This window comes from Columba livia, chromosome 20, assembly GCF_036013475.1.
Source record: "Columba livia isolate bColLiv1 breed racing homer chromosome 20, bColLiv1.pat.W.v2, whole genome shotgun sequence".
Taxonomy (NCBI): domain Eukaryota; kingdom Metazoa; phylum Chordata; class Aves; order Columbiformes; family Columbidae; genus Columba; species Columba livia.
This window is the reverse complement of record NC_088621.1, coordinates 5,029,011-5,056,462: the sequence shown is the minus strand read 5'-3', so window position 1 is coordinate 5,056,462 and position 27,452 is coordinate 5,029,011. Positions and strand designations below refer to the sequence as shown.

The 27,452-nt window shown below is 42.1% G+C and overlaps 1 protein-coding gene across 1 annotated transcript; it reads right to left on the bottom strand.

The window, feature by feature from the left end:
- Nucleotides 1-134: 134 nt before the first annotated feature.
- On the bottom strand, nt 135-20,054 carry PITPNA (phosphatidylinositol transfer protein alpha). Its single transcript, XM_021287066.2, has 12 exons — nt 20,017-20,054; nt 19,718-19,748; nt 14,145-14,290; nt 13,509-13,600; nt 9,770-9,777; nt 8,771-8,845; nt 8,389-8,472; nt 6,991-7,068; nt 5,972-6,082; nt 4,209-4,331; nt 3,413-3,482; nt 135-2,893 (listed from the first exon to the last, which is right to left on the bottom strand). The coding sequence occupies exons 1-11, from the start codon at nt 20,037-20,039 to the stop codon at nt 3,435-3,437; spliced, it is 819 nt and encodes a 272-aa protein (XP_021142741.2). The 5' UTR covers nt 20,040-20,054; the 3' UTR covers nt 135-2,893; nt 3,413-3,434.
- Between the last annotated feature and the right edge of the window lie 7,398 nt (nt 20,055-27,452).

Sequence of the window (27,452 nt, the reverse complement as noted above, 5' to 3'; positions counted from 1 at the left end):
GGCGGGAGGAGGGCACCACCTGGCGGGCGGAGGACCGCGACGCGGCTGCCAGCACCAAAGCGGCGTTTGCACCCCCGGGTGTGCACCGCGACCCCCTCACAAGCACCCAAAACAGATGAGACGGAGGCGTGAAGCTCTGTCTAGTATTTTATTAGATTTCGTTTCCAATATGCCTGTATTGGAAGATTTAGGAGACAAAAAAGGCACAAACTCACATTTAAAGAAACAACGAGATAATCTAACCCATTCTACAAAGTGTGTGTTGCCAAAGGAAAAGAGCACGATGAACCGATCAGAACGTGTCGGGGAGGCCCAGCGGGGATGAACCCAGAGAGGTGCAAGTGCGGGAGGGGGCGAGCAGCCCCACCAGCAAACCGGCCCGACCCGGGATGCGGTGAGGTCCCTGCCCCAGGACCCCCAAACCCACCCAGCGCAGGTGGGTAAAGGGGTCCCAACACAACCATCGCCCCAGAACAGACACAGCCCAGAGAGAACCCCCCCAGGAGGCAGCAGGTCGAGGGGTTCTTGCCAAAACCGATGCAAGATACAGCATGGTATTGCTGCCTGACGTTTGCTACGCTCACTAGCAGGAACCAAGCATCAAGACTGGAAAGGTCTTTATAGGATTTGTCTCTCCCAAGGCTGAGGGATGCTTTCACTTTGGATTAAAGTGGAAGGAAAGGAAGCTAGGGGGAGGGGAGGGAAGTATTCAGGCTGGAGTTCCTGCGTTTTGTTTTTCCCACTAATCAGGAAAGCTTTGTGTAAAAGCTCTTAACTCTGAAATCAGTGGATCAAAAAAACAGGATTGCACGGTGGAATGTTACAATCTGCTTCCATAGCGATTAGTGTCATCAGACAGAAAGCCTCTTGGATAACACAAACTGAAAGAACAAGTGTGCTACGTGTATTCTCGGGTTGTCCTCAAGTGTAAGAATCCCTCAAAACGTAACCGACAAACACGAACAGAAGTCAGTGCATAAATTTTCAGTTAAAAATACTTTAAACTGAAAGAACTATAAGTGGGGCCTACACTCCTAGAATACCTCTTGAACAGCTACAGAAGATGCCACAAAACATCCTGGTCCCAAATAGGCTCACAGATTAATTTTATTTTACAATTTATTTGTTTTACTTCTGCCTGGTGAGATTGCTAAAAACCCCTCAAACCCCACCCCGACCCCGCAAAACCGTCTGAGGTCACTGAGAAGAGCCTGCCAGAGTTACTGGTACAATTCAGAGCTTATTGCACTTAGACATGAGTAAGGCAAAATAACAAATGAAAAAAATCAAGGGATAAACTGCCCCCTCCCCAGAAACCAAATGCCATCCTCTCCCTCCAGAGCATGCCTCATCTTCCCTCGCACTCAGAACAGTTCAGATCCCAGCACGTGCTTGTTCAGCGTGGCACGGGATCAGTTCAGGATCTCCTGCTTGTGAAGGGCCGAAGCAGCCGGTTTTATCACAGAATGCCAAAAAGAGTCCTCAAAAGTGGCGATACACCCACAACTGTGTTTGGCATTCGGTATTTCACGTTAGTGCCGCCAAATACAGAAGTGGAAAATAAAGTGATTACTACTAGGAAAAAAAAAAGGAAAATCAAACATTGGGCCTTAGGCAAAAGCAAAGAAATAGGTTTTTTTCTCATATGTATTTAATAAAGCAGCATATCTTTGATTCCGTTCTGCTTATTTGATTGTCTAAAGCTGATATCAACATCAAGGATAGTTACAGTAAGTATTTGAAGTCATTAAATAACCAGAGCTTTTTACATTGTTTAATAGTTTCATTTGTGATTTATAGTAACTGACAGATATCCTAGAAAACAACTGCAGGTTTTATAAGTTGTTTTTTTTATAGCATGAAAGGAGAGATTTTAGTCAGTCTTGCAACGGGAAGAATATTATTGCTGAGCAGAACCACTGACCCAGGCACCTGGATGTAATCAGATACCAATACTTCACTTGTACCCCAGCTTTTGCTACATCCCAATTTGTCCACGGAAAATCACATTATTAGTAGTCAAAATAGTTTTAGCTTTGTAATGGGAAGTCTTAGTAAATAAAGAGCCAGGAAGTTGCAACATACGTCAGGCAACTTTTCATAATGATTTTGTAAGACTCACACACACAGCTGAAGGACAACGTAGCTACACGGGCCAAAGGGACCACGTACACTAAATTGAGACTCAACAGTTATGTGCTGAAGGCCCTGCCACGGGGATGCTGAATGCAGCTTCTCTGCAGCCTTTAATTCATGTGTGCTAAGACAGAACCAAGTAATGCCGTGCAGAAGCCACGTATCACGATTCATCACAGACCAAGAACTGTATCTGGCTACTCCTGATTATGTATTCAGATTACATGCCATTAAATTTCTTGCCCTGGGAGCAAGGGTTGGAGCATAGCGTTTTGTGGAATAGTTTTGCACTCTAAAATACTGACAGTTTCCCTCTCCAAATAGACATTCAAAGAATGGTGAAGGGCTGGGCAGGAACAAAGGTGGCAGTTTATCCCACTTGGAAAAAAAAAAAAGAAAAAAAAAAATCTAAGTCACCACATCACAAGACTATTTTAGCTAAAAATGTCACTTGGAAATCAAACAGGGCCACATGGAAATTGGTCTGAACACAATGAAAAAAAAAGGAGGGAGGAGTCGTAAATACAGCGATCTCTAAGTCACACGTCTCCAAGGAGCTACCTCCTTCATGTACGTGCTAACGTTGGAGTGCTTAGTACCAGACGGTCTATTTGCTCACAATATTAAGGGGCATCTAGAATTAGCTATGGGAGATTTAAAATTGCCTGCCGATTGGATATAGAAAGGCTTGATCCAGAGATGGTCCATCAGTCAAGAGTGTGGATTCCCCGGGCCTTCCTGATGACTGTCTTGCAAACTAAAAGAGACAACAAGAAAACATTTTAGCACCACTTTGGAAGAGCAGCGTGCCAAAAGAAACGTCAGACTGAATGTGAGACACTGTCACCAGTGCAGACGATGGCAAAACTGCACCATTACGTCTCAGCACTAGTCCAGAGCAGAATTTCCAGCATAGCCTAAACATGACAAACAGAAATCACCATTTAAACAATTTAACAAGTTTAGGGACTGACTAAAGTTTCTCTGCAAGTCATGGAAAGTAACGTATGCATTACAGAAATAAGAATAGCAGTAAAGTCTGTTAAATGTTCTAACACATTTTTCTTACGCTTTTCAGTCCAACATTTCTTTAGAATAGTTCTGAAACAAGCCAGTAAACTTACTTGTCAACTTCTCATTGAAACACGCTCACTGTAAAAACAATACCACAGATTTGCCCACCAGAAGCTATGAACAGGATCATGTCTTACCCAAATGTATTTTTTTCTCCTAAACAGAGCAACACAGAGTTTAATCAAACTCTCTTGATACCTACAGTGCACAAGGAAGAAGTCACGTTAGTCATCTGCAGCCGTCATTCCTTTCACTGGATCTTTTTCTCTCATCTGAAAGACAAAATGCTATTCAAGTACTGATTCTCACATGATGTTATCTCAAAAATTATTGGTATGGAACATGTTAAGCTACCTCCTTTATGTAAGACACAGATTGTATATGAGCATCCCAAATCAGTGTGTGTGAATAAGAACATGCAGGCACCATTTTGGGTTATGCTGCAGGGGAGCTGGATCCAACACCCAAAGGGCAGAGTGTATGTGAAGCCATAATGAAATATCCTGAGGCGTGAAGGAAGAGAAGGGTGCAGTGCAGGACACAAATCATAGAACAACAGAGTCATTATTACCATGAAAAACACACATTTGGTAAGAATGCTCTTATATATTCCTACTACCTGCTTATAATACTTAGAGCTAAAAATCCTTCTACTGAACTAGTTTTTGGAAAGTAACAAGGACAAAAGTGATCATTCAGCTTTGGGTAAAAGCTAATAGAAAATATTAAAGTGGTAAATTAATCATTGCCACTCATACCCTCATTACCTGTGGTTCAATACATTTATTTGCTCAAAAACGAACAGAAGTCCATAGTGATTATGACATGCCAGCACAAGAGAGTCATAGTCAATGATTCAAACCACAAGCAGTGCGACCTAAATGGCAGGAGCACAATACACACTACGCTATGACAATGCAGCAGCTTTTCCTCTCTCTACTGTGGTGGATAGAAACAGTTTCTCACACCACCCACGCTTGCCCTGCTTTTCCACTGACCTCATCCAGCTGCCTCTTGGTCTCATCCTCCATCCTACGAATGTCCTCCATAGTCATATCAACCCACTTATCAAGCCAGCAGAAGAGCTGCCGATGGAAGTTTGTGAAGAGCCGCTTTTCTTGCTGCAAAAGGAGGAGGAATAAAACATACACACAAGCTTACTCATAGGGCAATTAATATGGATTTAACTGGATCGTAACAATTTTCAGAGATGCATACACCGAAGAACCAGCTCCCTCACCCACCTTTCTACATAGCTGCCACAATTGGAAACTGGAGCTAGCTAATTTTTATTCTTTTAACAGAATATCTAAAGCCTTGAATCCCCAGAGGAATGCATTTTTTGTCAAGCCCAGACAGCAGCCTGTGCAGTACATTGAAAGAATTAGTGAATGCTTTAGTAATTTCCTTTGATTTGACAGCATTGTTCTGATTGAATAAAGTGCTCCAGGTTGTGCTTTCTTAGAGCACGATAGCTGGCCTCAAGGTGCAGAAAAAAGGAGAAACAGAATAAAAGTATTTTTAAAATATCCCTTGACTTGCTAAAAACTCAAGGTTAGCAAATATAAAGGGTTGACGTGCAGCTACCTTGCTGTTTTCTTCTGCAGTGACCTAAAAAGAGCCTAAACTTGTTTTCCACAGCTGAAAATCTTTCAAAAGAGGTAACTAACGTGCACAAGCTACTTGAAGTTAGGAGCAATTTATTTCCATTTTATAAGAGATAAGCCAGACAAAATCATTGTATTAGGGGTATACAATGCCTCTTGGAAAGTTCTCATTAAGGGAGGATACTTCAGTTTTACCAATTATGGTTTCACATCTGATAACTTGTTCTCATCAAAAGCAGCTCGACTACTTTGACGCAAATGTGTAGCTGAAGAGACGCATAAAGAGAAAGGGATTCAAGATACTGCTTTGTCCAGGACTTTTGTTACAGGTATTTGAAATCCTGCAGCAGCACGGCCATTCCCCCCTAGAGTTTTCTTTAGATTGTATCACCAGAAAATTGCTTTTGCAGAAGCAGCACTGTAGTTTATCAATATTAAACCACTGAGAACTCTCCATGATCTAAAGTCATAAGCGTTTTATGAACACGGCATTGCCTGGAAAATTGCATGTACTGATTCCCAGGTCTAGCATTCTGCTGCAGTTCATGGGTTATGAACTCTGCCACAGAAAAAGCTCTTTTCAGAATACCAACTTATCATGTTTTAAGTTAATTAAGTTTACCACCATCTGCTTATTTTTTAACACAGCTTTTTCAAGCAGCAGAGAGAGGAAAACATGACTGGAGCTCTAGGACTTGCCAGAAAGATCCTCAGCTGATTAGGATCAGATAACTGAAGCTGTAACTATCTCCCCACAAAAATATGTCTTGCCCTGATCAAAATAACCCCAGTATACATGCAGCATCTCAGCATTCACAAATCAGCTACCAAATGACTGCAGTTCTCAAGCTGATCTATTAAACACCATGAACCAGACAGTTTACCTTCATGCATTAAGAATGAAAAGGGTTCAAGAGCCAATTCACAGAACAATCAGTGAGCCCTGCCCTTGGATCAGCAGCAAATTGAATCCAACTTTAACTGACTGCAGCGTACCAGGCAGAGGCCTTGGCTGTATTGCCTGAGGTGACATGACTAGGTTTTAAGTTAATATCTCCAGACAGGATACAGGATTAGAAGCTGAGGTGCTAAATCAGGTGGGAGATGAAACATGCCTCATTTCCACATGTCTCCCTAACTAAGAGCTCACTTACCTTCTGTATAAAGTTCTCAACTTTATTTTGCAGACCCCACCACTTGAACTTGACTGTTACCAGTTTGTAAGCACACATGTATGGACAATCTGTCTGTTTCCCCAGCTCCTTCTGCAAAACACAAAGATATTCACATGAGGGCTCAGGTCAAAGGTCTCCAGGAAAGCAGCTCCTTCAGTCATAACAATTAAGTCTTTCCACAATTCCTCACAGTCATCTTGCTTCCTTACACATTGCTTATCTTTTATCGCCAAGTTTTGTCACATCTTTGCTCACCCCTTTTCCAAGGTATTTAAGAGCATGATGAAAACAGACCCTAGTTTCCACCACAGGTGGTCTTTCCTCCATTTTGAGAATGGGCCATTCCTTCCCCTCCTATGTTCTCCATTTTTTTGTTCCATTACATTTGTGTCTTTCAGTATCTTCACTGTTAGGCCATTGCTACTTAGTTTCCTTAAAAGTCTTTTGACAAAGTCCCTATCTAAAACATCCTGGAAATAGATTATATCATCTGAGTCATCCACACAATTATCAAGAAAACTCCACAAGATGTGTAAGATGAATTTCTGTACTTCCTCTTACAGGAGCGATATCCACTCTTCCCAAGTGGATCATATCAACCCTAACCTCTACTGAGTCTGCCTGCTAGACATCAGACTTGCACACCCATAGCTCCCCAGATCCCATTCAGGATCCCTTTCAAAAACTGGTATCATGTTTGCACTTCTAGAGTCTTCAGATTCCAAAGATTTAAGTGAAAGGCTAAACACTGCTGCTCATAACTCAGCTATTTCATCCTTGAATTCTCTTGGGTGAACCCTTGGGCTGAACAGCAGACAGCTCTGGCGATTTCTTGGAACTCATTCTATCTGTATGTACCCAGGCTTCCATTTCTTTTAATTGAAGAACAGATGACCAGCAGAGTTCTACATTTCCTTCTATGGAAGTGAATCCAAGCCCCAATATCTGTACTTCAGCCACGCAAGCTGATACAGCTCCTGAATTCATGCAGTACACACCTTCCAGTTGGGACCCAGAGGTCCACGTCCAGTCTTGACAGATTTAAATTTTGCTGGATCTTCTTCTGCCTTGTAATCCTATTGGATAGACACACGCGATGAAACACAAATTATCCTGCAGTTACCCAGCTGTTGTCACAAAGGATTTATTTTTCTGGTGGGCAAAGACTAAACTCTGCCTTCTCAAGAGCTACTGTTTTTTCTGACTTCAACATTACATCAGGCACTCTTCAAGGAAACATTCCCCCCCCATATACGTGTCCTAGACCTATATGAAGAAGTGGCAACAAACTGCTAGGACCATTGTAAGGACTTCTTGGGGTAAGACTATCAGAAGATCCATAAACTCTCAGGATAGGTTTCCTGTAAGCACAGGTTCTCTGGGAGTTAAGCACTGCTGCTGCAGGAAGCAGCTATGCTCTCTGGAGCTGTGGTACCCAATATCTTTCAGAGCATTGTATTAGTACGATGCTCACATATTGAACACTGGAAAAAAAAAAAAAGAGTACTGTCAAACTCACAATACTACCAAACAGAAAGAAGCATTAGTTATGCCCACTATAGCACAGCAAATGATCTGCAGCATTCCCTTCCTCTATGTTGGATTAAGACTGGAGTGTGTACTCTACTCCTACCCCCAATTCAATTACAATGAAAACAAACAAATCACAAGCTGTTTAGTGCCAGAAGTGATGAATTGGTAGCATCTTCTTTAGGAGTCTGCTGCTCCTGGTGAATCCTCCTTGCTCTCTGGCAGCAGTTAATTCAGAGTACTTTGTATTTGCAGATACAGCTTAGTACCTGCCCAACCTATCAGAATCAGATGCCACTCATGTTCTACCAGTTCACCTTTATTGGAAAGAAAAGCTATAAGTACTACTTCTGGTTTAATACCCAAGGCCAAGCTTGAGAAGAGGTAAATTAGCCATATTTGAATGGTGTTAGAAATACTAAGTGGGAAAACTGAAATAACATTCCATTTTTTTATACATATATTATTTTTTTTCCAGTACAGTACAGAAACATCCCTTAGCTTTCTGCAGTAACTGTAGTGATTCTTAGGGTCAGTTTCAAAAGGAGGCAGCTTTAAAAAGATCCTATATGGAAAAGGCAGTGCCATTTCTTGTTATTCAAGCACTATAACCAGCTGTAGTGCTGTAGAACTATATATAAACACTGTTACATGTGCTGTAAGGCTAAGCAACACATTTTACAGGCAGTACTGACATATCCTCTGAAAGAGCTCTTCCTCTAGCTTGCTTAAACACTCTTAAGAATGCCTTTCCGCCTCTCTTTATCCTCATTATCTGTGACCATCCCTGGAAACACAGTTTGTACATTATCCCTCTTTTAGCGCAAGGCCTCCCACACTATGGAGCTCTTGCCCACCTACCATACCTTGGTAAGTACTTGACTCCGATCAGCAATGTCTATATAAATAGCTTCTACATTCTTCCATACATCTGGCTCCAGCTGATGAACCTGCAGTGACAGTCAAAGACTAACATAACTGATTCAACTACAGATCACACCCATTCTAAGATCATAAAAAAAGCAGATGGATATGCAGACACCCAGTGTTCCCCCTTCCATGGAACAATTTTACTCAGCAAATATGAGAAGCCAATAGGAGGGAGCCTCTGCCTTGCTAGTGCAATAAGCATTTCAAATCCAGGAAGACAGTAAACAGACAGCTCCGCGCAGCAATTCTCTAATCCAGCATGGAAAGCAGCACTGTGACATTAAAGAGATGAATAAAACACACAACACAAGGACTTACATTCTCTTGTGTTCCAAGATCTGATTTATGCCAGGTTTCAATTTTGATCAGGAAGTCATCCTTCATATACTCATTCTGTCATCAAAACAAAGCTTCTTGTTATTCTTTGGATATATAGCTTGTCTTCTTATTAGCTAGATAAGCAGTAGGAAAGTCAACTCAAAGAATTACAACTTGACTGGGGTTTGACGTAGGGAACTCCAGAATAATATGCAAACACATCACTACTTTTAGAAATATTGCTTGATCGCTAAATACTTAAGATCAAATAAACGACAAGCTGTTCCCTAAAAAAAATGTAGTTCTATTGTTTAGTGAAACAGCTGGAGATATAAATACCTTTTTCTTTAAAGGACAACATCTGCCATTCTAAATACTTTAGAAGGGGTAACATAAGTTAACTAGGCAGAAATTGTCTTTTCAAAGAGATTATTGTTCTAGCACTGAGTACATATTTAGATGCAACTCTTCAAATGAACAACAATATTAAACCACTGTGTTGAGAGCTATTGACACTGGAAAGGGAAGGGGCAGGAAGCACGGTTCTGCCAAGTAAGCAAAAAGACTTTCCATTTCTCATTATTACGGTGAGTAGAAAAGGACTTCGAAAGGTAACTCTATCCTCCCTCAAGGGAGCAGAGACAAAAGCACAAGCCAGTGAAACACTCAGCATGTAAAAAGGAAATATCAAATTCAGAAGACAGATTACTCACAGGGACATAGTGGTATGAGCTAACTTACTTCTAATAAGGTTATCTAAGCAATGGCACATTCCCCTGTGTAAAGCTGAGCACAGCTGCAGTGAAGAAAGATCTCTGCCCCTAGTTACAAAGCGTTGGTGGATATGCCACAGTTGGTAAGGGGGTTTTATCTACGTGATCTTACAATTACAAAAGCTACAGTGCTTTTAGCTCAGGATAAAGAGCTTCTTATATCCAGAACACTTCAAGTCACACATCACACATGGTTCTATAGATCATCAGTAAAAACAATACTTACTGTAATAACTGGTCCAAGAAATCAACACATGAAAAGAAAGAGATACAGTACTTTAGTGAAAAAAAGAATGTAGAGCAACCATCGCCCTCCTCCCCCTATTAGCAAAATGGACAACTTCAGCTTCCCAAGAGGCTGCTGGTACTACTGAGGAAAAAAAACCTGTAAATTGATAAAAACCAGCTAACTTCACCCCCTTCTCCTCTGGAAACTGTCAGACTTGGAGAAACCCAGAGGAGTAGCAATGAATTATGTACTGCCACTTCTGTTCTCTGGACCCCGGCCAGCTGGATGAGAAGATGGAATAAGTATGTTCAGCTGACGGCATTTTACCAATCCTTTCTCAGCTTGCAGATAAGAAACCTCTCCACAGTTCTGAAGCAAACACACACTGGATTTTAGGCCAGTGCAGACCTCATCTCTCCTGCATGCAGTAACCAGACCCTCTGCATCTCTACTGCTCATGGTAACTAAACTCCCTGGATAGTAAGGCTCAATTATTCAACACAGAAAAGCAATTAAAGATCCTGTAACAGTCAGCATCTCTTCTACCTGAGCCATCAGAGTATGTTAGCAATTCTAAGAATAAGGATGTCTGAAGCTAGAGTTTAACTTTGCCAGTTTGTTCTGAAGTTTAATGTGAGGGCTTTACTAGGAAGCAATTTGGTTTTCAAGCTACTGTTACAATTTGTGAGCTTCCAACCCAACATCTTCTAGACAGTGCCATCCCCTATCACCTATCACACACAGAGCTACCTTAATTGCCTACTGCTGGGCCTTGGACTGCTCTAAACTCCTAACAATTTGAAAATGGCTTTTTACAGCAATTTCCAGAAGGCTAATTATTGAGACTGACGTGTTAGGGTGGAGGCAGAGGACAAGCAAACAGAGCTGAGCCTAATTTTCAAAAGGCTGAATTTCATCTCAAAGAACACTTCATTATTTCTGCAAGAAGGAGTTTTCTTCCTGCTAGTCCACACAAAATACTGAATAAACCAGTGGTAATTATAAATCAGAGCCTTCCCATGGCAAACTTCTTTTCCGTGAGTGTGCACCATGACAATGCAGCTGCCTTAAAACAGGTTTCTTCACCTTCATAATTTCTTCTCTGTGGGGAAGACTCCTCATTTGTAAAGCAAACAAATTAATCTCTTTAGAAATGTCCATTAAAACTCAGATGCTCAGCTTGCTGCAAATTATGGCCTGTACTTGAAGCATTGCAGCAGCAACTCCTACGCGTTTCAGCTGCAGCTATAACTCCTCAATTTCTTGACATTTGGCCACAGGCATCTCATGCTGACACCCAGAAGAGTGGAACACACAGCAAATTGCTTTTCTAAAAACATTTAAGCAACATTAATATTAAAGTCAGACTGCAGAAAAGGATGAAGAACACTGTTCTCCTTGGCATCAGTCCATGGTTATAACTATTAGGCAATCCTCACTTAATTTTTACTGTAGAAGTTATAAACGATAATCTCATTTAGAGTTCATACTCTCAAAGGAGCAAAGCAAGGCTTCCATTCACAGTACACAAAACCAACGTCTTATAGCAGAAACAAGTCCGTAGAATTGCAGGAAGCTATATGCTAGGCATTTAAATTCCCTCAATCTTCAGTACTTCTTTGATAAAGGTATACAATATGCATATTAAAGTAATAATTGAGCTTTTTGGAGGAAATACAGGGAAATGTAAGAAGGATAATCTCATATAATTAAAACAAAATACCATGATGCACAATTAACCAAAAATACTGCTTTATTCAAACTCAAAATGTTCTGTTTGATAGCTGATATGCGAGTAAGCAGGGCTCCAGAGAGCAGCACGCTGGTGTCACCTTGGTGCAGGAGGGCACAGGCAGAAGTACCACTAACTCCTATGCAGCTAAACCAGGTTTAGTTTTTACCGTGTTCCTGGCTCTTCGGTTTCAAACTCCAGTGAGAGGACTGAAAGCCAGCATGGTATTTTATGTTGCACAAAGATCCACATGGGCCCATCTGAGTCTTCTCATGTACGATCAAAATATCCAAGCAAGTCCCAAAGTGAGATGATAATGCGCAAGGCAGCCTGCACCTCAAACATGGGCTCTTCCCCCCACCCAGTACAAGTAAGTGAAGGCTGAAGCAACTTTTCTGAGCTTTTCTTGATCCACGTCAGGCTGGCAGATTCTCTAAACAGATTTGTCAGCCTCCGCATAAAAACTGCCTTCTGCTCCAACCCCCACAACAAGCACTTTCTATCTCATATTATATTGGTGTTTATTACAGTTGAGGTGGTTTTTTTTAATGTTAGCATTTCTAGCATACCAAAACCTGAAATTTTGTTGAGCGTGCTGGAAAGTCTTGCACGTGATTTCAGTATCACATTTTTTTCCCACTTAAGTAGAACTTCAGCAGCGTGTAATTGAAGGATAAGGAGCTAAGAGTGAGAAAATGAGCTAACTCCATGCCTTTGTTTCAGAAGTTGTTGGAGAAGAAAAAGAGGAGGATATAGCTAAGCATTATGTCTAACAAAACCTACTGGAGTCAACTTGGACAGATCTCTTTCCACAATTCAAAGAATTAATGAAAGAATTGTTTGAGTTTAATTAGTCCAGTGTCCTTAACGTGGAAATAAGCTAGACATTTACTAGCTAAGTTAAGTAATATGCAGCAAGAAAGCTGCAGAAAAATCAGACAGGTTGTAAATAACTTCGTTTCAGCATCCTGAAATATGTGACACTATAAAAACTTATTCTGCAGTTGATGATGACAGTATCTGAAGTTTGTATTTGAAATATACATCATTCCACTAGACTGCTGCATGTAATTTCATGTAATGTTATCCTCCCCCACTGCAAAGCTTTTTCCTTCTTGTAAAACACTTCATTTAAAATTCTCTTAAGTAAATTGTTGAAAAATATTTTTTTCTATATTGAGTCTCAAGAACAGTTGGAATTTTTAAGTTTACAGTTCCCATAGCAACTGTACCACTACCAAATAGTAGCAAATCTATCCCTCTAAGATACAAACAGCATAAAAACACTACATAAGTTTGGAGGTAAAGTTAAATTTACTGTTCCTGCAGCAACAAAGGCCAGAAAAACAGCCATGGTTAAATGTCTGATAACTTCTGTGAGTAAATAAGATACTATACACTCCTGTAGAAAATGAGTTTGACATTATTTCACTCCTTTGCTCAGCTTCCAGAGCCTCACCCAACAGTTCACAGATGGATCCACTTTACATTTGTTGGATGAGATTTGGGTATCTGTGTCAAGTCCCCAGTCCAGATGCAACTGTAGTATTACCTGGCCAACCTTCATCGACCTCAGATCCTGCAAATGAGCAAATATCCACCACACAACACTGCAGCTCCCACCAAACTGCACTAAACAAGAGGCAAGATCCTGCCTGTTCTCTTCTGGCATCTTCCATTTTTTCCCCACCAAGCTATGCTGCTTTAAAGTACATAAAATCATCCCTCTTGTATTCATTTCACTAGTTGTTACACATCTGTTTCTTTAGTAGGACTGACATCCATTTCTTTTTCTGCTCTTTTACACTGTCATTCATGAGCAGCACATCAGACAAGGGCATTTGCTTTTCCTGAGCACAGAAAGGGCTTAGGGAACAGAAATCTAAGGTAAGAGCTGAAACAGCTTCCCTACTGGTTGTCTCCTTCATTATCGCCTCCTACCCTTCTCCCTGCCCCCAAGAAACCCAAAAACCAGCAGCCTGCAGCCCTTCCCCACACACTTACCCGTTCTGCAGTAGGGATAAGCATTCCATGCTTTTTCATGTATATCCAGAGCTCCTTCAGGGGCCAGCATTCTCACAAATGTTGGCACTTTGCTGCAGAATTTGGAAATATGAAGGAAGGCATTGATAAGAACTACATGTAATGAGAGCTTTGGCCCAGACACCAAAAAAGGCAGAATATCACCTGAAATGCAGATGCTAGAATCTTATGCATGTGCACACTAGTGGAATTGGTGGGGTTCTCCCCACTGCCAGTATGATCATCTCCAGAGGCTGCTGAGTTGGACAGGTTAATAAAAAAAAAGGCTCAAAACAGGATGAGATCTAGGAGACATTTTAAAGCTCTTTAGCCAAATTCAAGTACCAAAATCTTGATTAACAGGATCATATTTTCTTTGAAAAAACTCAATCAGATTTTCTTGGGACAACAGCCACACTTACATACTGCTGCACCAGTGATGCCCACTTCCAGCTGTACCATGTCCCAGCTACTGCTATACTCCTGTCTTATCTTCATGTCTTTCAGCCTTTACATACTCTGTGATTTACATAGCCACTGCAACCCTATTCCATTGTCCTCCACTTCCTCTTGCCCAAGGAACCTTCCCCAACTCTGGGAATAAAATGTTTCACGTACCTCTGTAAGTGGTAGATCTTGTGTGTGTACTGCCCACGCTCTCCATCTCTTTCATAGGGTTCATTCACCAGGACCTCCACTCCTTCACCTCCACCTGTTTCATTTTTACTGGCTTCTGCCACAGAATACAGCTGTCCCCGCTGATACTAAAGAAGTAAAAGACACATTATTGTGATAGCTATAATTTCAAAGAATCATAGAATGGTTTGGGTTGGAAGGGACCTTAAAGATCACTTAGTTCCACTGCCTTGCCATGGGCAGGGACACCTTCCACCAGACCAGGTTGCTCAAAGCCCCATCATTGAACACTTCAAGGGATGGGACATCCACAGCTTCCCTGGGCAGCCTGTTCCAGGGCTTAACCACACTCCTGGGGGAGAATTTCTTCCTTGTGTCTAATCTAAATCTCCCCTCTTTCAGTTTAAAGCCATTACCCCTTGTCCTGTCACTACCTGCCCTTGTAAAAAGTCCCTCTCCAGCTTTCTTGTAGGTCCCCTGTAGGTACTGGAAGGCTGCTACAAGGTCTCTCTGAAGCCTTCTCTTCTTCTTTTGATACAGAAAGCCTGAGTAGTAGTTAGGAGGAAAGCACTGCCAACAGGATAGTTACCTTTAACTCTTAAATCTCAAACTCCAAAACAACACAAAGTCGGGAGAAGGTAAAACAGAATAAAGGAACATTAGGACAATATTTAAAGGAATGTAAAGACAATATTTAAAGAAAACACAGGAGACCTCAGGCGTATAGTAGCAAAATCCATTGTTTTTCAACCTTTGGCAAACAGGTGTCCCAATTGTTCAGGTCAAATGGAGAATAACTCATTGCCAGTCCTAAATTACTAAGCATACTGTTCTTTAGCCAGAAGACACCCAAAGAACTTCACACAAAGTTTTTTTGAAAAATGGCAGCATTATTTCCCAGGAATTACTCAATCTACTTCATACTATACAATCTCTTTCATCAGAGGCATACCCAAAATGAGGAATATGAGCAAAATCAAACATTATTCTCGGCAAAAGATGTAATGACAAATAAACTCTGGTAGCTAAAAAAGGGGATGCAAAGCTCAAAACAAATATGATCAAATGGAGAAAATTTACATGTCTCTTTGAGGCAAAGTGAGATGAGCAGACAAGATTTGAGGACAAAGAAGCTAAAGCACTAAGTCCAAAGGAAGCGTTCAAGCTTAACAGAGTTAAGTCTTCAGAACTGAAAGTGAAATAAACAGCACCTGTTGCCAAAGGCAGTATAGAGAAGCAGTCTGAAAGAGTAACCCACAAAGTGTTAGGTATCAGAAACACGCTGACTAAAAAACAACCCAAAATCAAAGACCACAATAACAAAAAAGCAACACCCACACCAAAATCCCAGCAAACTCCAAAATATAACTCCAAAGAAATGGAACACTGCCTAGGATTTCTTCCTATTCCCCAGCATAGGCCTGTGCATCAGAATCAGGAATAGCACTTACCACTCCCCGCACTGAAACCCAGGCTGGAAAAGTGGAATACTGCTCAGAGCTGACAACCCAGAAATACTTCACTGGGCTGGTTCATCTTCAGCAATGAAGGAAGATTTCTACAGTGGTTAAATTTTGTTGTCAGAGAACCCAAAATAAAACCAGTACCCAAGTTCTATGGTGTTTTGTACCATCTGGTGTTAACAAAGACAAAGAAAACATTTATTCCTATTAGAAGAGTAGTAGATGGTGAGCCACAGTAATAAGGCTAGATGTCCTGACCTCAGTTAATCTAGGGCAGGGCAAAGAGCATACCAGAGGGATTTAAACAAGTGCTCTATACAGGCTCAAGCTCAACACATAGGCATATTAAGCCTGACTGCCCATTAAGACTATCCCTGAGAACAAGAAAAAGCAGCTGTTCAGTAAAAGTAATCTGTACAAAAAGCGATGTACAGAACACTTTCAAGCTAAGACCAACAGCCCTGATGTTTATCTCCAGAAGGGACTGGCCCAGGTTATACAAGGACCTCTCACTTGGCTGGACAGTTCCTGCTCAGTCACCAGCAGATTGGGTTTCACTCTGGATTTTGGGCTGCAACACAACTCTCTGCCTTCTGACATTTCGTATGCTACATTGCTTTCCTTATGACTCCCTATAAAACAGAATACTCACCTTCCTCCAGAAGAGCAAAACATGAAAGTTGTCATATCTTAGAAGCGAGTGCACACTCACAGAGAGAACTTATCTTAAGTTGGGCAACTACACGTTAGAGGGGAGGACTGAATGGCTTTGACTGCTTTGTGGCAAGTCTCAGGACAGGTCTCCAGGGGCACAAACTAATTCCTCTTACTAACAGTCTCTCATTCATTTCTTCTCCCTTTTGAATACATGGGTCAAAGTTTAGACACTAAGAGGATAAACCCTTTGGTTTGGCATCTTCACCATTTAATCTTCCCTGTTATTTCTGATCCTTTAATCGCATTGATAAAAGAGGAAAAGGCCCAAAAAAACCTGTCCCAGTGAACAAATCCCACAGCATCTGCCTGCAAAAGTTAACAGAAAAACAGATTCTGGCTCCATGAAGTCCAAAGTGTCAGGCAGACCTATCTTTGCAGACCTGAGAGCACCCAAAAACCTCCTCTCTTCTGCAGGGAGTTATCCCTCTTGATCTGTGTCATAACACCTCTTAAACAGCTGACAGCATATCTTCATTACACCAATTTTCTTTCAGAAGGTCTGGTCTCAATGTAGCCATCTTCAAGAACAGTTATTTTCCTGAAAGCAGCTTTGAACACAATTAATAAGAGCCCTTTGTGTTTGGCAAGCTCCTTCTCATGTGAGGAACAAAGAGGCAGCACAGAATGTGTACACACAGCTCTAATCCATACCAGCATTTCAAAGTGGCAGCTGGCAAGACACCCACACAGCCGCTCAAGTCCACGCTCTCAAAGTTGGTGCTGTGCAACGTGATGTTGGTCAGAGTACAAGAGTAAAGGTTAGCACCTAAGATACAATGAGGCTTTTTCCTTTTGGCTCCCTGCAGTGCGACAACGTATAAAACAACGCGGGAGTGCAGCTTGCAGCCTGCCCTTAAGCAGGGCCACATTTTGGCAGAATTTCCTAGTAGAAGACAGTCTGCTACAGCCTAACTCCTACATCGCAGCCTTCAAGTTTTAGTCATCACCAGGGCTTCCTTCTCCTCCACCGTTTTGTTCCCATCTTAGCAGTTACTTGGCTAACTATTCAGCACTAATCTTTTTATTCATTAAGTCACATCTCCCCAACGTCTTCCTGATCACTAGTTAGATTCCTTACTGTCGGTTAAGTTCTGTTTGCTAGGAGTGAGGGGACAAAACACAGAATCTCTGGCATATCACAGAACACAGAAGACTCCCTCAGCCTCCCTCATGTCTGAAAGACACAATTCATTTCATTCTCTGTATTATGCATTGGCATCAGACTTTCAGCAACAATTTGCACACTGAAGGCATAAACTCTTGAGTCTTTCAAGCAAAAATTCCTCATATTAAAATGAAATCAGAAGTCCTCCTGCTAGCCAGAGATGCTTAACGAGCAGCTTATAGTGGTCAAGAGCCACAAGAAGTCTCCAGAGCCCTTTTAAGAGTTTTGTGCATAAGAAAATCCTTGAAAGCAATGATATTGTAACAGCTGTTTTGTAGTGCAGACAGCAGTGTAGTGACCAAGTGATGCACAGATGTGTCAGCATCTTTCCACACAGGAAGGGGGATGAAGCAATAAACAAACTTTAAGTAGCAGTCATTCTTTGAGTCAATGCTGAAAATAACATTTGAGTCAATGCTGGAAACAACCTTTCTTCTTAAGCATAGCTTTAAAACTACCATACCACATAAGTACATATGCAAAGCTATGTGAACTTAAGAATTCTTTCTCCTTAGGGATCTTTTTTTCCTGAAATCTTGCCTATCACATGAGAACCACCAGACCTTGAAAATGGGCATCATTCAGGGGACATGGTGACAATATGCAAGTCTGAGGAGAAATTAAGTTTGGTCAAGTTGGCGGTCTATCCACAATCCAAACACATCAAAGTGTTCTCTCTAGCATTTTTGTTCCTTCACTTCTAATGATGTTTATCTGCTCTTCACTTTATAGACTTTTCAGTAAGTTACCTAGCTCTTGGGAACTCCTCAGATCCAGAGGAAAGGAATACACCTGAAACAAGTGACCCCAGGGCACCCTCAGACATAGAGGCTGCTAGAGATCGACCTATTTACCTACGGACCGAAACCTCCATTTTCCACAGAGGCAGCCTACACACAAGGCTCAAACATGCCTGGCACCGAACAGCCAGCAAGGGAAGGAAAAGAGCATAGCAAGGGACTCGCTTTAACTGGATGAAGGTTAATCCTAGTATCAGAGAACTCAGAAAAAGCCTGTGCTGGGTTCCATCCAGTCTAACCTCCTCAAAGAAACAATCTGTATACTGATGCTTTGACTTTCTCTGCACACAGCATGATCTCTCGGAGGCATATCACTGAGGCACAGGTCCTTTTACTCAGGTTAAGGTCTTCTGTTTGTTGAGCTCTGGAGTACCTTACTATTGACCTGCAGCTTTTTCCAATGGGCTAGTTTGCATCCTTTGCTTACTTGCTAAAGCTTATCATGTTAGTCCTTCCTTTGTCAAGGACCTTCCCCACACAAGTAGCACTCAGGTACACAAAAAGATCCAAACATACCTATGTGACTACTTTAGTTGGACTTCTGTTAAAACTGCCTGAAACAGATTCATGCAGAAAGCTCTTCATCCGAGCTCACAAACCAAAGGCTTATAGACAAGGATGACAGGAAAGAAAATATATCCAGAAGAAGGAATCTGCTACAGAAGCAATATAGTCTCAGTGACCGAGTCATTTCAATTTCTCATCTAACCTTTCTAGTATGAATATTAAAAAAAAATATTTGTGTGGTCAGATTCCCTACAAGAGTGCTGTTCTGTGCAGAAGGGAGGAAGGAAAGGTAAGGTGCAACTCTCAGAGAAAACAACAGGGAGTCACCCACAGAGTCTGCACAGCTATTGCATGGCCAGTTTGGCGATCAAGATCATCACCTCCATTATAAACTACATTTCTTCTCTCAGTTAGAGTTTACCTAAACAAAGTTTTCTTTCTGCAAGAGCTAGAGAAGACAGGTCTTAAAGAGTCCTACAAAAGATATACACAATCTTTCTTTTGCTATAACAGCCTCACAAATCAAAAGAAATTTTTGCTCTAAGAATAGCAACTAACTCTAAAAGAGTTCCAGCAAAACATAGTTTAAAGGGTAATCTAAATTTGTGCTAAAGCTGCTTCTTCACATTTTTTTTTTAAAAAAGAAGGAACAATAGTATTAAATCGAAAGGAAATTGCATTTTAGAACAGTTTGACAAGTTAAGGTTTGTAATCAACACATCTGAAAGTAGTTTATAAGAGAAAGTATCAGTACCCTCAGGCTTAAAGAAATTCAATTATTTAGTCATAGCTGAAGACAGCTATATACTTCTTTTGCATTTTCCATTTTTTTTCATACAAACTGCTTTGATGACAAGTTTATTTATAGTCTTAAAGAAAGGAAGCAACAAGAAAAGGACTTACCTCCTCCACAGACACAGGCAGGATAACCCGGCTGAAAGGGAACACAGAAACGGAAAGTTAACAAATATCCCTGCAGCTGCAAAATTTCCATGACATGTTCCTCATAGCAATGGCTACACAGCTCTCCTCTCCTCCAAGACTCCAGCATCCACCCAGTGCTAGCATCACTAGCACTTACTCTGTAATCCCAAGACTATTTAGATAATAGCCTCAAAGAGAATCAATACGTGATAGAGCGTAATTGCAATCCTATACTAAAAGTGTATCATTCTAATAGAGTCTTACTGGTAATGCCTTACCAGCTGACAAATCTACACAGCATCGAAACAGCTGCATGCTCTTTCAACTACAACCTTTGAACAGTCATATCTTCTTTCTCATCAAGCTGTTGTCGAGTGTCGGTTGCTACGTGCTTCAACAATTTTGCAGAGATCTGTGGTAGTCACAAGCCATTGCACTATATGTTTATGTCCTACTCAGTAGGAAACAACGCTAAATAGAAGGAAGGCTTTCTCAGAGCTCACTGAGAAGGAAGGGGTTGCCATTTCTATATATGAGTCACTTTTTTTCACATTGTGGTTTCCTGAATGCCACTTAGAATCAACTGACTGGACTACAGAGCAAAAACTGCCAGGGCCTCACTGAGATTTTTTTGAAAAGGACAAGAATAAAACCAAATTTAAAGCTTATAAAGATTAATGCATGTTAAGGCCTTTAAAAACATCATATCTAGCTCCAAAACTAGATTTGTGTTCAACCTCTGCTTTCAGTAACAACGATGTTGAAACAAAACACCAAAGCAAGAAACAGATATGAATTCGATACAGCTACTGTGGTTGGAAGAATCCCCAGTTCTCTGGGAATTAGTCTCAAAGAAATTAAGATATAAGAGGATCAGAAAAAAAAAGTCCTCTTTACTAATAAACTGGGTTTTTTTAAATCAATACTGGCGAAAATTGATTTTTCTGCACTAGAAAGATGCTAGCAAGATACCACAAGAACAAACTGTAAGAGGGGCAAAAGTTTACAGATTATGCAAGATTACTTAAGGCAGAAACACTTTATGCTTACTGCAAAGTATTGCAGAAAGAGCTACTTGAGAACTGCAGATGAAATTGTGTCAATAAAAGTGGAATAATGCATTATATGCACTCATTTTCCCCAAACATGTGGCCTTAATGAGCCCCAGATTAGCTATCACCAACAAATATGCTGGTGTCCTTACGGAAAAGCAGCTGGAAACATCAGCTCAGAGGTAGTTCAAAAGTAAACACAACATCAGAAACTGGAACACCACATATACAAATGCACAAAAAACAGTTATGCCACTATAATCTCTCATGCATCAGCATCTTGAATATTACATATAATTCTGGTCACCTTATCTCGAAAAGGACACAGAAGAAGTGAAGGAAGGCAAAAAAGATGATCGGAGATGGGAAAAAGCTTCTGTTGACAAGAAAGTAGTTGAGGTTCTTCAGCTTGGAATCAAAACCAGCTAAAGGGTTACGATATGGTAGTGCATTAGAGTCACAAATTGTGTGAAAAAGTGAATGGACATAGAACAATGACTGTCTTACAATAGAATAACTCGGGACAGAATAAAAACCATTAGGCATCAGATTTAAGACCAATCAAGGGTACTTCTTTACATCATGAATTCTTAAGTTAGAGATTCCTTGGCAAATACAAGAAGTATAAGCAATTTTAAAATGGGATTTGATCAATTTGTGGAAGTCTGTATGCCACTTACTGGTAGGATACACTGAACAACAGTCATTCTACTCACTATCAATATACTGTTTCCTAAAAATATCTGCTAGAAGGCCAGATGGAAGAGAACCTTTGGTCCAGTTTGATATGGTATTCCTTACCCAAATGAGAAGAAAAAACAGAAAACAGATCTCCAGAGGCAGACGACACCATCAAGCATGACATTAGGTTAGTTAACTAGATAAAACTGCAGTGAGAACAAAAAAGGATAAGACAACACATAAAGGTGAAATACCAAGAAAGAGGGAACAAACTGGCTTTGGGATGGAGTTCAAATATTTTTCTTCAGAAAACCTGGTGTAAAAAAATGGATGGAAGCTAATGAAATTCTGTTTAGGAAAATGGAAGACACCAGATCTGAATATTATCTTACACATCAGTGTTCATGAACAGAGAAACAGAAACACAAAGAAGTTAAGTAGTTTACAACTCGTTTAGCCTAGCAAACCAAGACTGTGGGGGATGACTAACACTTCTAGGTAGTCAAGTGCTAAAAAAGAAGGGGGGAAGACTCAAGAGGACCAGAGGAAAAGCTCCACAGAAGCAGCGACAGGACAAATACTCCTAACTTTGGGACAGAACTTGATTGACTCGTTAGAAATTATACGATGTCGTTGCCTGCCATATCAAAGGCCTGAAAACGACGAAGAACATTTAAGATCCCTCCTAGATTAAAATCTGCTTCAAATGACAGCAAAGGGAAGTATGGCTGCAGAGAAGGTCAGAGTCTTTATCATCACTTCACAGGAAAGTGAAGCGAGTCTCTACACTCTGATTCTCCTCAAGGTCTTATGATGCAGATTAAATCAAAAAAAGGAGAGCATGCAAGACCTCAACCAGCATTTACAAACTCTGCAACAAAAAAAATACAATTAAACAAATGAACAAAACCCATGCAGCTTATCAGTAGCATGGACATGTAGAAACAAAAGATAAGTCTGAAAGACTGATACGACATCAACTGAAAACGTTAAAGCTATTGCTGCATAACTATCAGCTCAAGAAGCCGTACAGAAAAGATACAGATTGTCTGACAATAGAAGATGTGACATCAGGTTTTTGTTATATTGGTCTATTTCTGTAACACCTCCTAAAATATCTATGGAGCACATAATAATACCATTTGATTTAGTAGAGAGGATGTGACAAGAGGTCACAGAGATGGAAGAAGAATCTGCTCAGACAACATGCAGTTACATACCTGCACGCAGTGTTGGGGCAACCAGAACTAATAGAACATAATAGCAAAGTATTTCAAATATCCAGGTCACACCAAAACAGGTAGTTCCTATATGCCTTGAACAACTGCTTCCTGGAACATGAGATTTAGTCAAACAAACATCTCAAATACCATGTAAAATGGGCAACGTCCACATACAATACCACGGAAGATTTATACCAGAACCAATATAGTGGCATACTCAGAACATGCAACTGTTAGAGCTGGTTAGGAATCCCAAAAACTAAATATTAAAAAAAAAAAAAAAAAAAGCTAAAGTACAATAGCAACCTTGACTGTCCTTAGAGCCACATATGTCTTCATAAAGACACAAAGAAGGGAAGAAAAGAAACAGGACAACATAGTTAATGATAAGACAAGGTGTGGTGACCCTTCTGAAAAAGAGAAACGGAAACCTATAAAACCAAACAAATGTAGTCATTCTGGTCTTTTAACCTTTAGTCTTAACATTTACACTTCACATTTTGTTTCTGGAACAGGCAGCACAAAAGACCAGTAGATATGCTGGCTTGGTGAGGTAAATGATAATATCAAGTAAAATGACTTTTGGAAGCGGTGCTCATCAAAGTGAACTTTTCACATTCTCAGAAGTCTGAAAATTCAAAGTACATATGTTCCCGTCTTTCTGAGATGCCCTGAAAACATCACAGTTCACTGGCAAATGAGCTTTACTGCAGTACAGGGAAAGAGATGAGAAGCAGAAGCATGAAAAAGATACATGAACATGAACAGAACCAGACAGGTGCTGTAAGAGGAAAAGCACATTAACCAACTAAATTAATAGGAAAATATCAATGAAACAGCTGTTATAGAAAATCAAGTGAATTATCTTCTCATGCACTTGAAACTAAGCACTTAGCCCAGGTTTCTGTCTCCTATCCAGTTTAACACTACACAAGGTAACAGTGTCTCTATGTTACAAAGACCAGCTCTGCTGATGCTCTTAAATTCTACACCCCTATTGTTGGATAAAAACAGCCAATGTTTAAGGATTAGTAAAAAAAAAGTAGTTAATCAAGATTACAAACAACTACAATGATCAATACAACCCTCAATACAGCTTTAATATTTAAATCCACACCATGGTCCATGATCACTATAAGGAGGTCACCATCAGTTAGGTGAATGTGTCTAAGAGAAAACCTGAAAACCCACTTTATCATTGGGATCACAGCTACCTTCTACAAGGGGAAAACCAAAGAAAACAAAACAAAAAGCCTCCTCCATCAGTCAAAAGTTCAAAAGGATAAAATGCACTTTGTTAGGAATCTACTTAGGTTAACCTTAAGAATCCAGGGAAGAAATATGTGCAATAATCGGCAGAGCTCACAGACACCCAGTCAAAGTGCACTGGTCCAAAAGAGCACACTATGTTAACAAGCATAAAGCAGCTCAAGGGAAGACTGCGAAAAGCGACATGACTAATAGTTATACACACACGACAGATCATCCGGCCCGTTTTCCAACCCCTTCTTCCCCACCACAGAACAACTGCAGCAGCCTCTGGGACAGCAAAGAACTCCGAGGTGAGGTATCCACATAAAAAAAAAAAAAAACATTTTGGGGCTATCTTATTTTTGGCACAGAGTCGGAGTCTCTAGTTGGAAATTACAGAGCTAAAGGAGAGGAGGGAGATCGAATCCAGGCTGCTCACTTAGCGCTGGAACAACGAGAAGGGGGCAAGGTGCCGCTGCCTCCCACAGACCCCGCTGGGCACTGACAGCCCAGCTCCGGGCTCCGCAAAGGCCCTTGGCACCATCGTTCCCCCCGGGGCCACCGGGAACATTACCCCTCCCCCAGACACAGTGCAGAGCCGGCGGGGAGGGCAAGGGGCCGGGGAGGCCATCTGGGGCACGGACCGGGCTCCCCTTCGCAGGGCTCCCCGAGCCGCCCGGCCGGGCACCGCGGGGCCGCAGTGGCGGGGAACAGCGGGAGGCCGGTGCCCGCCCAAGAGGAGGCACCTCCCGGGCCGCCCCCTCCCCTCCGCCGCCTTGACCTTCACTCCCGCCCCACCGGGGCCGCGGCCCTCACACCGCGCTCCCCCCTCCCTCCCCGCGGCCCGCCGCCGGCCGCAGTGCGGGGCAAGGCCGGGCCGCCCCCCGCGGCCGGTCACCGCGCCAGGCCCGGGCGAGCGCCGCCGGGGGTGACCGGGGCACAAGCCGGAGAGGTGAAGAGAACCGGGAGGGGAAGGTGGAACTCCCCGCACTCACTATTCCTTGATGAGCACCATGGCGGCGCCGCCGCGCGCCTCCCGCCCGGGCCGGCCCCGCTGAAGGTGAAGGCGCCTCCCGGCCGCTCGGCTGGACCGCACCGGGACGGGGGGGGGAACCGGGGCGGCGGGAGCAGGGGCGGGGCGTCTCTGCGGCAACGCCTGCGTCACACCGCCGCGCACGCGTCCTTACCTCAGCAGCGCGCGCGCCCCCGCCGGCCGCGAGACTTTCCCGCCCTCCGCGGCGGCGGGCGCGAGCGTTCCTGTGAGCACGTTCCCGCCGCTGCCCACCCCCGCCTCAGCGCGGCCTGAGGGAGAGACACCCCCCGAAGTGACACCCCCTCACACACAGAACCACAGGATGTCGGGGGTTGGAAAGGACTTTAAAAGCTCATCAAGGCCAGTCCCCCCGCCAGAGCAGGAACACCCAGATGAGGTTACACGGGAAGGTGTCCAGGCGGGTTTGAATGTCTGCAGAGGAGACTCCACAACCCCCCTGGGCAGCCTGTTCCAGTGTTACGTCAGCCTTACTGAGAAGTTTCTTCTCATATTTAAGTGGAAGCTCCTGTGTTTGTTTGTACCCATTGCCCCTTGTCCTATCATTGGTTGTCACCAAGAAGAGCCTGGCTCCATCCTCAGACACATTTCTGGGGGTTTGTGGCATGTTTGGTCCACGACCAAAAGCCCCTCTCTTTGCAGAGTAGCGGGAAGGAGGGCTGGTAAACGACATGGGCATGAATGCAAATAGCTGGTATAATAAAACACTGGCCCAGGCTGGCCAGAAAGGTGGTGGATGAACCATCCCTGGAGACATCCCAGGCCAGGCTGGACGGGGCTCTGAGCAGCCTGAGCTGGTGAAGATGTCCCTGCTCATGGCAGGGGGGCACTGGGGGAGCTTTGACGGTCCCTCCAACCCAAACCATTCTGTGATTCCGTGATCAAGGCTGCAGTCAGATGGGGTGTGACTGCAGGGAATTGGGCTCCACCTTGTCACCACATCATGATTTACAGTGTTTTCAAGTCCTCTTTCATTTTCAGCCACCCTGGCTGTATTTGGCATTAAGAATAATCCCAAATACTGGAAGACAACAGCAAAAACCCCTGTATGTGACCTGTACTCCATAAATAAACAGCTAAAGAGCACTAGTTTCACTGCTTTGTCCTTGGACTTACACAGCAAGGATTGTCTTTATTTGAAAGTAAAAATAAAATGCCGTACATTTAGCATCACCAGGCTCAAGCATGAATAACGCAAATATGCAGCTTTCTTATTGCCACTCTGCATTCCTATCTAAGGCCAGTTGTTCATCTTTCACTATTTTATATCAGCCCACCCTGTAGAACTGAGTTTGGGCTGTTTCTCAACCTGCTGTCTACATTAAAAAAGAAGTTATTAAAATTTTCTCAGAGATTAATCAAAATGGGGCTGTTGGCTCCTCACCTAGAGAAAAGAGTCAAGGAAACATTCAACATGCAGCTGAGTAATTTGGCAGATGACACCGTGTAAAGCATTCATGCTCACGTAGTCTCATCAGGAACCAAGCGATACCTTTATTATGGTCAGGAAAACTAATGATTAACTTAACACCACATTTATTTTTAGTTAGTACTGCAAGAATGCACATCACCTTACAGACATGGGAGAGATGACACAGGCCTGCCCCAAAGAGCTTACACTTACAGTTCAACAAACACACTACAAAAATAAATGTGAACAGGAGGACGTAGGGTTCAGGTTAAAAAGATGGTGCTTTCTGAAAAAAGAGGATTGTCCCAGGAATAAAAAGCGAGTGACAGTGGGTCAGGCACAAGGAAGTGATAAGCAGGATGACAATGTGGAGCACAGGACACTTGTTATAAACAGATTGCGCAGAGGCAGCTTGAGCAGCACGGGTAGAAAAACAAGAACCTGTAGGGTTTATAATTAACATGTAAGAATGCACCTACATAACACATCATTGTTTCAGCTGTTCCCAAGAACATAACATTGTGAAATATAAATCAGAATTGGCTTTGGAGAAGAAAAAAAATATAAATAAAACCCCCCCACACACCTCCACAAACTAACAAAACACCCAGAACAGTCCCTTCCTATCAGTTTCCATCATGAACACTTTGCACCTCTAAACCGGGAATCAGGGATTGCCAAAAGCTCTACAGATGCAGAAAAGACTCAAAGAAAAAAAAAGCCACAAAACTTGTAAAGATTCCGTTTTTTTTTTTTACCCTACAGTATCCGCTGTATATTTTGTGGCATATTTTCAAATTCTTCAGCCTGACAATAGGGAAATCTACTTCAAAACATCTTAGTGATTCACTGACTTAGTTAAAATCTCATTCTCCTACAATTTTCCTTTGTAGACAGAGCGTGAAGAAGCCAGGCTTTGGTGTGGGAGTTGAACATTTCAATTGCTGGAGCAGCATTGCAGTTAAATTGGAGTCTCAGCAAGATTTGCTCTTTTTTTTTTTGGCAGACATCTGTGTCCAGTTTCATCACATGGATCCAGATACTC